The sequence below is a fragment of the Pagrus pagrus genome, assembly GCF_965226575.1.
Source record: "Pagrus pagrus genome assembly, chromosome: 1".
NCBI lineage: Eukaryota > Metazoa > Chordata > Actinopteri > Spariformes > Sparidae > Pagrus > Pagrus pagrus.
In genome coordinates, this window is record NC_140185.1 from 31,271,895 (window position 1) to 31,288,084 (window position 16,190).

Sequence of the window (16,190 nt, forward strand, 5' to 3'; positions counted from 1 at the left end):
TTTGTGGCTGCAGTTATTGCAAATTCCAGCTTCTTTTTAAAGACAAAGAACAGAGAGGCAGACTTTGCTCTGAGGGTTTTACATCTGGTGTCTTGTCTTAAACAATGAGCTTTTTTTATCAGTTGGTCGAAATCCTGTCTCAGTGCTTATCACTCACCCTGGGCTTACCCTTTTTCAGCAGAGGCTGAAAAGCTGAATACCAATGCTGCAGTTGTTCACCTCTTTTGTAATGTGGGATTTGTCGGCCACCTGTTTAGCTTCAGTGTCGTGTCGCTTCTTTCATTATAGTTGTTGTTATGGCTTCCCTGGGTTTGAAAGCCATAACCCGGCCCACTGCTGGCCCATCCAGAGCAAACACTCAAAAAGATATTATAAAACAATCTCTAATGACAGGATTTGTATTCATGAATAGCACAAACAGAAAAATGGCAAGCAGAGTAATAAAATCCAGGCTGTGTTTACTGTTATTGTAAAGGTTCTTTGATATAATCTTTCTGAATTTCTGAATATTGATTTGATGAGTAAACACAGTGTGAGAGGAAACCACAGCATGCCTGCTCCGTACATTCATACAATAACATTTCATCTGCAAACTAGCTTCTCATCGTCTGGTAATGAGCCAGGCAGATAGGCAATACCCAGTAGAGAACTGACACCCAATGGAGTCTTTAAGAACTTACTACCTGCATCATGTAGCTATTGTAAACTGGCAGTATGTATTAAAGCTGCTTGAGGTCTCTCAATCAAATAAATAAAAACAAAAGACTTGAGTGTGAAGTCGTGAAGTAGTGTTGGATCATCGCCGGTGTTGTCTTCATTGATAAAAAAATCCAGCATTGATGATGAAAATCTTTCTGACGTTACCGAGGCAGAGATGTTCACAGATGAGGTGATGTGTTATCCACGGTTCATTAAGTCACGTTCACCCACTTCCTCTCTCACTCTGTGACGGATCATCTGATGTTTCCCCGGAAGTCATAACAACAGGCGGCCAAATGAAACACAGCGTTATCTTGAGTAAAATTGCTGATTTCCCCGGGTTGGAAAACGGTTGGAAAAATTTGGGATTTAAGAACACAAGGAAACGTTTAACAACATTCTAGTCCAAGGCATTTTAATGTGGAACTGCTTTATATTATATCTTTAAAATTATATATTATAATGCCTGAAGAATCTGCCTTTTTATAGTGCTAGTCCTTAAAAAATCATTACTATTGAATACAGTTATTACTTCAAGGCTTTTCCTAATTCACTTGTCAGAAACTCAAGCTAAAAACTGTCACCTCACATCTCCTCTGTTACCCTCTTTCCTTTATCACCCTCAGCCTGTCATAAACCTGACATCGTGCCTTCCCTTCAAGCTTTAGTATGCTTTGTGTTGATGTGTGACAATACCGGGAAAATATAAATTCAATCCAGCATGGCTGGAAATCAATAGACTGTATATCAGGACTGACATTTACCCGGCAATAAAAACCTGCACTGCATCTCCTGCAAACTTTGCATCAAGGACTTCAACCTTCTCAGGAAGATATAGTCAGGAAAAGCAGCCAAGCACTAGGCGGCACTTACCTGATGCAAATCACCATCTCATCTATTTTAGGGCTCTTTTGCCTCTCAAAAGTCCAGATGGATGTGTGAGCACAAAAACTACATTTCACCTGGCATGAAAGCAAACTGCCATACTGCCTCCTCATGAGAGAATGTATCACTGACATGCCATGAGAGGCTGGAGGCATGTTCTCATGTTCAGAACACACCGACTTAATTACTTCAAGAAACACAGCATCACCCAGTCCTCAGTTATGGTTTGCTTCTCCAAACACGTGATTCCCGGCACAAGTTTGCTTGCTTTAGCTCGGCCGAGTCATGAGCAGGCAACAGGCAGCCCCGCCTGATTATTTTACGGTTTACTTCCCAAGGAGAATGGCCTCCACACCACAGAAGATAATGGTTTTTTTTTCAAGATAATAGCGGCAATCCGCTCAAAAGTTGAATAATAAGCTTCCTTTGTTTAAACAGCCTGAGGGGTTGTAAGCAATTACCAAACCGGAGAGATAGACACTTTGGCTAATTACATCTTCGTCCACCACAGTTTCACAATTGACAGCCTCTCCATCAATGTTTCCTCCACAGCAGAAGAAAAAGGCATCAGCTTCGCCCCAAAGCAAATCTCACTGTGACTATAAATTATTATGTTCACACACACTAGGAGGCCCTTTGACTCAGCGGATAGAACACATTACAGACCCCAATTCTCCAGTTGCTAACAGTGACTGAGTGCGGCGACACAAGAGCTGACACGGTGGCCAGGCAGGCAGTGAAATATCCCAGCCACGACGAGGCATCTTGCATAACATAACAACAAAGCTCTCTGCTTCTGCCAGGGCGTAAAATGACTGGGGGGGAGGAGGGGCAGCGGGGATCTAGCTTAGCAGTTTCTTGAGTCTTGGCAGGAAAGAGAGGATTTCAAGAAGGGAGATGAAGGGGTAGTGGAAAGAGGGCAAAGGAATCATGGAAAAGGGCAAAAGGGAAAACAACCATCATTTTTCTTTCTGGCTCCAAGATGTGGAGTGGCAATCACAGTGCACAGACAATAAATCTCTGCTAACATGCACATGCATCTGAGAGGAATGTAGATACGCACACATGCATATACATTATGTAAATATCAAAGCATTCGTAGACAGATGATTTGAAGCAATCTGGTTTCGAAGAGGGGGTTTGGCGATCATTGACTGGCATGCACAGGCAGGGATTTACTCTGAAGAAGGGACACAGGGGAGCTTCAAGAAGACTACACTTGTTACTGAGCAAGCAATTCAAATTGATTTGATAAGCGTCTCACTCACCGACATTATCAGATATTTGCCAACAATGCCCAAATGGTCGATTGAAGTGTGTTTGAAGGAGAGGCTGTTTGTTTTTTTTCGGACCACGTGTCTTTGAGTGTATTTTTCCATACACACAATACGCACACACGCAACCTATTTTCACTGAGCCTTAAAAGGCACTGCAACAGCCGCAATCCCCCCGACGCTATTTCTCTCGGGAGGAATTTGATCACATTCTCTGAGAACATCCTTCAATCAGAGGCTCTGTAATTTATGTCACATTGTGAGAATTGATGAGGAGCCGGTTGTATGCTAATGCTGATTTCTCCCATACAGGGAGCGAGAGTGCTAAACAATAAGCATAAACCACTAGCTACCCTCCAGAGGAGTGATAGGCTGCCATGAATATTTTGTGCCAGTGCCTCCACCACCCCGTGCACTGGAAGTAGTGGAACTACACTAGCACTCTTAGTACAGTATTCACCTCCTAGTACAGCTGGGAGTGAAGCCCATGGGTGTGTTGTTGACTGTAAAAAGGCAGCAGCCTACTTAATCACCTTTAACAATGTGTTTGTACCTACTCGAGGTGAATACAGATGAGCAAAGGGAGTCTACCCTAGGTTTTAGTGGGATGCATACTGCATCCAATTTAGTAGGGATGACACAACCTTCAGTGTCCTTCGTACAGTCGTGCAGCTGCGCACGGGCGCACACACACAGATACAGTACGTGTACAGACAGGTTTTTGCATATTTGACTCACCTCCTGCAGAGATATTTGTTTCATTATTCATGCCGCCAATTTAACCGAACTGTACCTTCCTGCATGTAGTAGCATACCTCCCAACGATGACCCGGGCCTCTCACGGGCCAATACTTTTCTCTTTGAAGTGAGTTTCACTATTTTTTAATTCATAATGAGTTAGGGGCCAAAATGGATGCGGGCCTTTTTTTTGTTGCTTTGATCCAAACTCATAAATTGCTTATTTTCTTCTCACCAGTAATCACTTGTTAACCTCTCAATATCTTGTACTAAATGATTCATGGGCCGAGCAAATCTGTCTTTGGCGCTGCTTGCGTTAATTTATGATCACACTGATCAGTGTTTTTTCTCCTCTAACTTCTTTACCAGCTCTTGTAGCTCATACGGTAGATGATTTACCCTTGTGGGTACATGTGAGCCGAGGTTAATCTGAATCCAGCTTCTATTGCATGTTCCAACACAGTCTTTAAGTTAGGATTCTGTTAAATATAAAGCTCAGCCGCCTCCCTGTTGCCTCCGCGTTGGAAACCAGTGCATTTTTCATGTCTTGCTACATAGCGTACATACTTGAACATGCAAATGAGAAATCCACAAGCCTTTGATCAACTACGATGTCTGCGATGGAACCTCCCACAGAATGAGTAGTAATCTGTGTTCATGACCGTGCCACACAGGATGATAGACTCAACTGTAACGACCCAAAACCCGAATGATTAAAGTAGTGAACCCTTGGTCGACACGATGGACTGTCACAGAATCAGCTGTAAGCCCTGTCTGTGTTTCATGTTCCTGTGAGATTAAATTCTGTCGCTCCCGCAGCTGCAGCGTCGGCATGAGACATGCAACACCGTTTAGATCTTTTACATCAGCAGATATTTAAAACAAGGAGCACAAGTTGATTATTGCAGGAATTGATTAGTTTCTGAGGACTGTATTTGTGATAAATGGGCTCGCGTTGCATTTCCATTTTCCCAGCTCGCACTACCACATCGCCACTGCGTGCTGCACCAAAGTCAATACGCTTAAAGTTATTAAATCATTCGGCCTAAATTATTCAATAACTGATTTGAGCATGTTTCATTTTCAACATAATTTTCTTTTTATCAAACATACATTTTGCTCTAGTCGGGGTTACATCCACAGATGAGAAACTGTGCCGTGCTTGCTCTTGGGAGGGTATGTCCCCGTGGTCCACACTGTATTTGTCATTGTCAGTGTGAATAAACACGGGTGTGCTCGCATTTCATCACGTCTGTGTATGATACAAATCTGTCAGTGTGGCTCCAGCGCGTTCGCTCGGCTCTGTGTTTTTCTGTGCCTGTGGCCTTGCTTTGTTTTCCATGGAACCTGTTTGTGGCAGAATGAAAGACTGTGACAGTTACTTGCTGACTGGAGATCAGCGTGATTGCACTCAGTGTGGGGTGAACAGATGGTAGAGTCAGTGAGAGGTTTTAGATGTAACACCTTTCACCCCGGGACAGCCACAGAGATTTTTATGCAGTACACTTTGACGCGCACCCACATCAACATAAATACAGTTCTGCAGGGTGATAACACTTTTAACACTAAAAGATTTAAGCTGTGGTTGATTTGGTGACACCTGTCATGACAGGAGGTAACAGCAAGTGTGGTTTAAAACTGCAGGTACAACACAAGAACAACAGTGCATCTGTTTCCAGTTCAGCCAAGCAAACTCAAATTATTGTAATAAGGAGTTGTACAACAATATGATACCCATGCCTCATTTTAAGTTTTTTAAATGGTTGATTTTATTGTCCCTACACTCTGAACATCTACAATAACACCAACTCTAACTTCCTGTTCAGTAAACTGCAAGTTTAGTATCAGTTGCATATAAAATGTTACGGCAAGATAATATTATGTGTTGAAGAGTCTCTGAAGCACAACAACCATCTTTTTGTGAACACCAGGCAACAAAGTATTTTAGCCAAATCCCAGAATTCAGCGTCATCAAATCTAATGCTTCACCCTAGATGCACTCAAACTGCCTGCTGACTCTCGCCATCCTAATTTATGTCTCCATAGAGCCGGAAGCAGGACATTCCCCGGGAGGAGCAGGGCCCGTCGATAAAGAACCTGGACTTCTGGCCAAAACTCATCACTCTCATGGTGTCTGTAATCGATGAAGACCGGACGGCTTACACCCCAGTCATTAACCAGTATGTACTTCTTTATTATACCATGCATATTTTTTACAAAGCAATCTGATAGAAAAATGAGTTCAAAGGGTACTTTATTGGGGGCTTTGCCAGCTTTCACGGTGAACAGTTAATTCTTCTCATTTCACATGTATTGTTGAGCATTGTGTTCACGTTAGAATATTTGCTTGTATCTAACTATAATTTGCCAGTTTTTACATTTAAAGTTAAACTAAGTTATAAATGACCACACTGAAAACATGCCTAACGCCGAGTGATGCTGAGTTTTCAGTTATTTTTTGAGGGTTTGTAATAAGACCCATGCTGATTAAAGGTTTAAGTATTTGTTCAATATTTTACACTGTATTTAATTATTTGGCTTAATTAAGGCCAATTCTGGCTCTGTTATTCATTACCGACTACAGATTAAATACATTAAATATGTCTTTTGTTAGAGAATGTGAGGAAAAATCCAAAAAGCCTCCTTACCCATCAGCTCCTGCCCGTTTGAAAAATGTATTTACTGATTGTTTGGACATGAATGAGTGCAGCGTTGCGCAAGAAAGGCTGTGAGGCAGCCAGAGAAGCCAGCCTTAGAAAATGCTTTGTTTGTATGCTGAGCCATAGTATGGATGGATAAAAGGGGAGAGCAGTGTTGCTGAATTATATAACAGATGAGAGATTTGTTTATAGAAATAAAATGGAGGGCTGATTGTGGTGATGGCGTAGAGGGAGGTGCAAGTATTTGCATCCTTCCGATGATTTGGTTAATAAAATCAAACAAATTACACGACCTGGAGAAAATGGAGTGGAGCTCGCCTTGAAAGAAATTAGATGAAGCTTATTTTTCTCTGTCTCCCTTGCTCATACATATCCTCTCACATTCTCGCCTCCCCCTTTTTCCTTTTCTCCTTCCTCTTGCTGATTTACGATGCTTATTAACACTCTGTTTATGCCCTGAGCTTTCTCTCCTACACTGTCTAATGATAGATTTGCAATATTCATGCCCATTTCCTCCACATTCCCCCGGTCAAGTTCCAAAATGACAGCAAGTCCGGTGCTTTTTCATAGGAGTGGACTCGTTACCTTTAGATAATGGGAGCTGCTGCCAGAAGAAAAGAAAATGTTAGTTTGTCGCTCTGCTCTGAGATTATTTACTTGGGAATCCAGCCTAGAATTTTTTTTTGAGCTAATAGACTTATATTTCCAATCACAAAAATGCTACAGTTGTTTATAAAAGTGTAAAGAATAAGAAGCTTTAAAGATTAATTCAAAAAATACTCATCATGGGGATTGTAAACCGCATAACATCAGTTATTTCACCACGTAGAAGTAGATTGTAAACCATCGGGTATACACAGAAGCTGCAGATGTTACATTCAGTTTTGTTTTCATTGTCAGCCTAGCCTGCAGTACACCAAGTGGGTGCATGACTGAAGAATAAGCGAGGTTGAGAAACAGATTCGGAGAGTGATGGAGATAAAAGAGGGAGCAATTGTTTCTGGGATTCTTGTTGTTTTTTTCCTCCAGTTGCCGGTGGGAGCACAAATCCGCCTTCTAGTCTCAGCGTTTGTTCCTCTGCTCCACAAAAAGATGCGCTGAAGGTTGGGGAGAGGAGGAAAGGGTAACGGGGGTGTGTGTGTGTGCGCACGCTTGGCATTGGTTTGTGTCCCGGCTGAGCAGATGATTACTGTTTCAGTAGAGATGGTCGGACAAACGAGTTTGTTGTTGGAAACAGGGCGGTCTCTTGCAAAAGTAAAACATTTACAGATAAATCGACCTTTCTCAGGACAAGGCCCAGTCATCTATAAATGTCCTCCCATCACTGTCTGAAGACACGGATAATTAAACCATTGACATCTCACATCCAAGCTTTGACTGAAAATCTATAGGCATTCAAAACAGCAGATTACTTGCCAAATAGGCTGCCATCCTTTTCCTTTTCTCATCTCCTCTGCATGCATCTCCATTCCAGCCCATTCAACCAGGTTTGGAAATGATGGGGGGGGATTATTAGATTATGAGATTCACCAACCATGTCTTCTTGCACATCTGTTAAGTCATTTGTTCGAGATTCAGGCTGGGCCAAGCCATCAGGCCACCCAGTCGAGCGTGTCATTATGCAGAAATGAGCCTGATTGGGATCCGTTTCAATTCCACCAGGTTTCCACAGGAGCTGAGTGTGGGCAAGATCAGCGCCGAGATCATGTGGAACCTCTTCGCCCTGGATATGAAGTATGCAATGGAAGGTCAGTATTGCTGCAGACCAGAAGATCACTGTACCTCTTGTTTGAGTGAGAGATGAGGATAAATGATGCAAGTTGATTGAGTTATGGTGAAGAAGAAAAAGGGTAGTTAGTAGTTGAGTAGTTACCACTGAGTATAACGGCTTGTTAGCTAGTCACTAAATCAGTTCTGATGTGTTGCTGTCTCCGTCCTCCATGTGTAACTACTCAGTAATAAGTATTGAGTGTTGCTGTCTCATACCTCTCTGTATGTGAGTGTTGTTTATCGGCTGTGGTCAGCTCTAATGCCTGTATCTATATAACTCCTACCTGATTCCACTGCATTGATCATTATGGAGATACTGGAACTTCTTTTAATCAAGATAAACAATTGATCGATGGCATAATCAAAAACAGATGCTCAGGTTTGTGGGTGTGTGTGTGTGGGTGTGTTCCTGTATTGTGGTCCAATTGAATATGAGTCAAGAAGAATATCTACAGAGTATAGACAGCTAACTTTTAAATGATTCATACGACATATAAGGCTTAAAGTTATTTATAATTCAGTATTTGAGTCAGGCATGTAAGGTTGAAAGCCGGGATGCGAGTTGAACCCATTACTAGTGGACACTGTTAACTTCAGGCAATAGTACTGTCTGCCTCACACAAGATAAAGGCATAAAAAATCGAGCATGAATGATAATACTCAGTTTCTTCCACTATGACTAATTACTCAAGAGTGTAAATCTGTCATTCTGAAGGAGCCTTGTTGTGCCTAGTTTAAACAGTAAATATGCCACAAAATGTAATTTATATTCAGTCTTCATCTTCAGTAGTTTAGTGTATACTTTGTCAGCGCAAGTAACTCTATTTCCAAAAACAGTAGAGACTCACAGTGATCAACCGGTACATCTCTGATCTGCTCTTCTGGCACGAAGACAGATGTGCCTCATTTTAACGTGGGCTTTGACTTCAATCCACACCCCCTCTATCTCCAGCTCACCTCCCAAACGTCAGCCGGTGCCTCCTGGAGGTTATTGAACTAGCTGTTTTTTTTAAGGTTGGAGGCTTTTGGATCAAACACCCAGGATAGGTGTGTGTGTGTGTGTGTGTGTGTGTGTGTGTGTGTGTGTGTGTGTGTGTGTGTGTGTGTGTGTGTGTGTGTGTGTGTGTGTGTTTGCACCTAAACTCAGCAGGGTAGCACCCTGGGTTAGGACTCCGAAGTTGTACTCAGCTAAAGTTTGCCACAATCAGGTCTCTAAAAAGCAGCAAGGCTATTTGTGCTTTATTACCCAGTAATCCAGCATTTGTATGCAGAACACACTATGCTCATGGTTACCAAATTGCTCTTGCCTTTGTGATCAATTGTCTCACTCAGACTTTCTCAAAAAACTCTGTGCCTGCTGTGTTTGAGAAGTTGTATCCCATTAACACCTGCTATTCCACGGGATACGTTATTTGGATAATAAGCAATCTGATCGTGCCTTTTTATTCACACTTTGTATTCTGTGTTCTCGTTATCCCCACTGCGATGGGATCGCTGTCTGCAGGGCAGAAGCTGCAGGCTTGTTTTGTGTTGATAAGTTTGGGGAAACTTTATAAATTCTGTCGATGACAAATTCTCCATCATTTGTCCCATCTTGTATTTTTGGCAAAGTTAATACATTAAGTTATTCATTTCTTTGTATAAAATATATTGTGTCAGTTTGTCAGGGTATGTTGCAGTACCTGGGGCCTGATGCACAAAGTCTGTGTAGATTAAGACTTAACATGTGTGTGTGTGTGTAAGTGCAAAGACAGAAATATGCAGACGCATTATTTGGTGATTCTGTTTTAGAAATCTCAACCATCGTGGAAACTGGCACATTTGCAAAAGCTTCATTTACACTCCCACAACCATCTATAAACAGATGCAGAAATGCCCTTAAACATCTGTTTGAATATCGATACTTGCGCCCACTCTGTAACTCATTAGACCCAGATTTAGCCGGCTGTGTTTAATCAGTGAGGTTCACCACCAGCATCACAACAGCCATCATTACGCGTGACCATTATGCACAGCTGAGGCTATTCACAGGCTATTTACGCAGGGCGTACCTTTAAACCATCATTGCAGTAATATCTAAATCATCTGTATTAAACCTCTGAAGGACGCTCGATGATTCAATTATGTCGCTCAGATTGAAACAGACTATGCAAAGTGCCACACAGTTCAGGATCAAATGAAAAGATCATCAACAGGGAAGTAATGGTTCCGATGTAAATAAGAAGAATGATACAAATTTCACTGAACATTAAGTACACTGCAAAAACAACACAATAAGTGAAATTGGCAAACAACCTGAACAATGTTTTACTCTAAGGTTACGTTTTTCACTTTGTAGTTTCATGTCACCTCGTCATTCAACCGCAAAAAATGTCAAGAAAAAAAGTGTGAACGCATGGTGTGAAGACATCGAGCAGGATAGAAGTAGCCTTCTTGCCTGTTTACACTCTAAATTTGATCATCATCCTATATTTTATGTTATCTGAACACAAATGTCTGTATTAATGTAATTTTATGTAGGGACTGTGTTTACACCTACCAAAGATCTCAGCACAATGTGAGCCAGACTAACTCCACACGTTATCCTTATCTGGCTAACAAGTCCAGATACAGATTGCGTTTTACAGCATTACCAGGTGTACATGGGGCGTTAGTGGACACAGTATAGCAATTTATATCATACATATCGTTCCCGGTCCTGGTTGGATCCCTTTGAACCACCTCTATGCTGAACTAGACTAACTGTTTTGCTACTTTAACGATGACAGAAGAGGTAGAGAGGTAGCAGCAAGAACAGCTCAGATCTGATTGAGGTCAAAGATTGAGACTGCTCTTCACACTGTGTGTAAGAGAAAAGGCAGAGAAGCACCAAAGGAGCTCGTTTGGTGATTTATCCTCATCTACTCAGCGCATACCTGCTGCTTTCTCCATGCTAAGCCATCTTGAGTTGCCATGGCGACCAGGTGTCAAGTGAAGTACACTGCAAACCTGTAAGCACATGCACATACAGTAGGAAGCATACGCATATATAGATGCAGCGGTATCTTTTGGTTTTGAATACGATATGATTTTTGGATGCAGATTGTATTTGGGATATATGCATATAAATGTGCCCATCTGTCAGATTTTAATGAGACGTGTAGATTCATATGTGCGCGTGCACAGATGGATGTGTGTTCCTGTGGTGAGATAATGAGAAGCTATAAAGCAGCAAGAAGAAGTCTTGGATTACGTGAATTGAGATTTACATGAAATCATTCATTTTTTCCACGTTTCCACATGTTTCACTTCTAACACTCACCATATTCTTGTAAAAGTGTGAGACTTTGGGTGTAGGATTTACTGAAAACAAAGCAGGTAGCCATTTATCTCTCAGTAGCCTTGGTCTAACACTAGTGGCTATGGTAGGGTTATATATTCTCAGCCTTTCATTTCCTTTTGGGTACAAACAGGATGTTTTTACTTGTAACGCCATATTCTTCCATCGCCCTGAAGAGAAAAAGCATTTTAAAAATGAATGATTCAGACATCATTTTATCATCGGGCAATGCAACACTCTCTGAAACTGTGTCTCCTCTATTTTTTACTGAAAGAACATTGGCCTCTCTACTGTAGGTTTTTGTTGTTACACAAACCGGCACATTTTGAACAGAATCCACCCTGATGACATACTGTAAATTCAGTGTAGAGGATTGTAGTAATCCAGCAATCTGGCTTAAGACACTAGAACAGTCCAAAGCGCTCAGATCACGCCAGAAATAAAGGGAATACCACCAAATAATGTGTTTTATAAATAAACAGGTTTTTTTTTTTTTTTTTTTTTTTGCTTTCATCACAAATAAAGCCAGAGCTGGGACATGCAACACTTTTACTATGAATGTGGACAAGAATGTCAGGGGAACGTGTTCGCTGCAGCATAAAGAGCATATCTGGAAATCATTATGGTACCACAAGATTAAAGCATGCATTTAATCTCAGTAACATTTAAAGTAGGAAGGAAGGACTAAGACTTTTGAAGATAGGAAAGGAGGAAAACTGATATAAATGAGCAGAGATTGAACACTACCTACTGCACAAATGGTAACTTAAACAAAAGCAGCGGTACAGGTTTATTATTTTCAAATGAAAGACACTAAAAACAAACAAATACTGAGATCACTAGTCTTTTGAAGCATAATGCACACATCTATGTAGATCAATAAAGAGAGAGCAGTGGTGTTGTGGTGTGTATATGCTCATATCTGAGTCAGGGCAGCTGGGCATGTGACCACCTAGGGTGTTACTGACTGCTGTCACAGCAGGTTTGGGCAGTGTGTGTGTTTGTGTTTGTGTTTGTGTTTGTGTTTGTGTTTGTGTTTGTGTTTGTGTTTGTGTTTGTGTTTGTGTGTGTGCGCGTCTGATCGGCCTGAGGGTGTCCGTGTTACGAAAGGAGACAAGAATCATGGATGCACTCAGTCACATATACCCTCTTTCTAGCTCCTTGAGCCTGAACCCCTCTTCCCCTGCTTTGCCTCCTCTTGTCAGTACATCACTGCCCGCCCACAGCGACACGTGCCAGGAGGAAGACATGACTGTCATGTTCCTCAAAGGAGCACTTTGTATGAATTATTGCTCATTTTTTGTTGGTCCTACTGGCTGTCAGAGTTCTGGGTCTGGTTTGGTGTAGACAAGCTAGCAGTTAAATTGAGAGTTTGACAGCTCATAAACCTTTTAACATTGCGGTGCAAATATGCACATTGTAAACCACATAATGTGTTTTACTGTATAGATTGTTAAACCACATAAAGACCAGATGGTGCCAGTTTGCAACTTGGAAAGCAGAGCCCACTTTTATGGATTGATCCTGCGTATTACTCACTCTTAATATCCCAAGCATGTGAGCGTACTATGTTTTTGTTGCAGAATATGATGATGGTGATGATGATGTGCATCTTTAAAATGCTTGGATGTATGGTACATTGACATTAATATCTGACTATCCTGTCCACTAAACATGACAGATTACCTTATGATACATTGCTGCTGTGTAACCAGTGTGGCTGCATGTGGATGGTATTTTGTGTGAATCACATTTTTTCACCTTTTCAGAGACGAAAATACACTCATGGCTGAATGGACCTGCTAAGATTTTGGCCTGCTTGTTGTAATTTACCATAGTAAAACAAAAAAGGAATGTAGAATATATCCATTAGTTTTTTTTTTTTACTTTAAACTCTTAAATTATCTCATGCTTCACTGGAGGGCAAGTCTTTCTATTCACAGAGAGATAGAAGTAGAGCTAATGAATTTCCTATCATTCGATGTAGATCCTTTGATCGTCACTTAATGACATTGACACACCGAGTGATATGAGCAGCGACAGCTAATGTTACTCACACGAATGCTCACTGAGTTTTTAAATGGAAAAACGTTCTTTATCCGTATACAGTAAATGTATCTGGCGCATCCATACATGTTTGTCTGCGTTAGTGGTCTAGAGGAAAGTGTGGCGACAGAAGAGAACATCATTGAAAAAATGTAATAGAAAACAGGGAAACCACAGGGGATTTAATTACTCTACTCCAAACCTCTGCTTTCTACAAGCATCATCAAGCATAATAATTCAGCTGCACATCCACAGCTAGGAATTGTTGGAGGAATACCAGAAATTGATCGCTTTGGTTGGGTCGTCTTTGAGTCGATGTTTTGCATCCATCGTGTAAGAAAAGCATCCCATCATGTCAATGCCGGTTTTTTTTTTAGTTTTTAAGTTATGTGAGTGTTTGTGTGTTGAGACGATCGGCAGAACGGTCCAAAAATGGTGTTGTATATGAATGCAAGCTCACACGTGTAATCTCTGCATGCTGCACACACAAATTCATCCTCCTGTGTGTGTGTATGTGCATATTCATTCATTGGTGCATGTGTTGTTTGTGCTTTTACACAATGACTGACAATAATGAGGTGGTAAGAGTAGGTACTGAGCCAGTTTGCTGCCTGCTTTTATCATTCAGACAAATGGAAATAACTCAGAGTGACCTGTTTACATAAGAAGGCGCAGAGAACTGGCAGGGCGGCTGACAGAGACACCCCGAAGGAGGCGGGCCAGAATGTCCTGTTTTTCTGTCTGTGTCTCTCCCTGAGTGTGTGCAGGCATGTTTGTCTGCGCATTTTCCTGCAAGCGCTCAGTCGTGCACTCTAGTGCGAAAGAATGAATGAGAATAAAAGAGGAATCTGCGCGCGTGTCTGTGTGCACACATGTGCGTGTGCATTACTTAATGAAGTCTTTGATGCATCCTTTGCTTCCTGCTCGGAGGCCTCTGGTGCCTGTGCTGGTGCAGAAATGGATGCTGCTAATTTTAGCATCTCTGTGAGAATCTCTGAATGTGTGAGAGGAGGAGAGGAAAGGATAGACCACAGAGGGAGGTAGGGAAGAAGACAAAAAGAGAGAGGATAAAAATAAGAAACGGAGAAAAGAAAGAGGAGGCTGTGAGAGAGTGAATGGCAAGCTGAAATAACTCTCATTCAAGCATTCACTACCTACATGATGAACACTCAGAAGGGTGCACTTTAAAGATCCGTACATTGTTTAAATCATTCGTCATTATTAGTTTTGGTGAGCACTGACGGAATCACATGCAATTTAGGTCAGACTGAAATAAGTATCAGCCGTAAGGTCGTGTGGAGTCAACTCACCAAACGTCTGCTTAAGATAAACACAGGGTATCCGATAAAAGAGGAGATCCACTATGTTGACCTAAATCAAACATGTGCCCAATTACAGTAAGGGTTAATATGAATAACTTCACTGTGTTTTAGCCACAAGCAAGGAGTCCTTACTAAGAGGAGGAACAAGTAGCGCTGCTTCTCGACTTCACAATGCTTGTGTGATGAAGTTCTACAGTACATGGTGTATATCCACTGTATAGCTGTTTAATGGCCGTGGTCTCTGGAGCATGTCATTAAAGATCGAATGCTCCAGCAGCCCATTAACTCATCTTCAGCCTGTTGGAACAGCCTCCCTCCATAGAAAAATTTAATTGAATTTCAATTAATGTACCTCTTCAGGGTGAGTTTTGTTTCCACGGAAAGACATTGTTTACGGGGCTGGGCCACGGCTAAAGGTTGGGTGTTGTCCTGCAGTGTGATTTTAATAAGCTAGTCTGCTTTCCAGTTGCTGTGTCTAATGCCTTTATTGCAGTTTTCAGCACAGCGCTGCACACTCAGATCTGAACTCCCCGTGCCTCAGCTCACTGTGTATAGGTTTTTATAGTTTATATTGAGTTTATATTGAGTGTATAAAGCGCTGAATGTTGCAGGTAGTGCATTTATTCCATACATGCAGACCTCATAAATTCTTAATAAATTCTCCCGGTCGGTCAGTCCAGTGGAAATGGGATCATTTTCTGCGTTAAAGATTTTTTGTGACGTTCCCATCTGTGCTGCATTTTTGTGGGATGCACAGATCCACCTACAGTAACCGAGAGTTCACCTAGAGTTATTTTTTTTTACTGGAGTCCTGTAAATTCCCACCCTTAAAGAAATCCAGTGTTATTTTAGTATATTCATTTATTCATAAAGTTAATGACAATAAATATTTATTAAGACATTTTAGATTCCTGTGCAACAGCATCAAACATGCATCAGCGTCATGGACACTGCACATCGCCACCCTGTTTTAGAAAGCTAAAAAATTCAGAGGGGACATATCATGCTCATTTTCAGATTCATAATTTAGTTTTAGGAGTTACAACTAGAATAGGTTCACATGCTTAAGTGTCCACTGTCCAGTGGAGTAGCACTGTATCCCGCCTCTGTCCTCTGCTCCTGTGTCTTTAAGATTCCCCTCCCGATTGCCCAGTCTGCTCTGATTGGTCATCTTAAACACGCCCGACCCAGCACCACTGACCGTGTCTTTGGTCGGCTCTGTCGTGTTTACAGCTTCAAATACGCTTCGCCTCTACTGTGCATATAGGCGGAAGTTATGCAAATGTCTGACATGTAGTGTGATGTCAAGAAGTCACAAAATTGAGGTGAGACTACCGATGAGGCGTTTCAGAGAAGGAGCTCCTGTTGGCGCAGACTTTGGCCTTTTTTACTTTGAAGAACTTTTACATGCACAAGAACATATATAACACACTGAGAAAAAACTAAAAAGTATAATCGGTCTCCTTTAAGTTTCTGT

At 41.5% G+C, this 16,190-nt stretch overlaps 1 protein-coding gene across 3 annotated transcripts in view; it reads left to right on the plus strand.

Annotated features, from left to right (window-relative positions):
* unc13c (unc-13 homolog C (C. elegans)) overlaps positions 1–16,190 on the plus strand; it is a 105,603-nt gene that overhangs the window by 55,913 nt on the left and 33,500 nt on the right. For all 3 annotated transcript variants that reach the window (XM_084351471.1, XM_084351472.1, XM_084351473.1), the window contains 2 exons: positions 5,643–5,776; positions 7,919–8,004. In XM_084351471.1, coding sequence (XP_084207597.1) covers positions 5,643–5,776; positions 7,919–8,004 — 220 coding nt within the window. The remainder of the gene's footprint in view (positions 1–5,642; positions 5,777–7,918; positions 8,005–16,190) is intronic.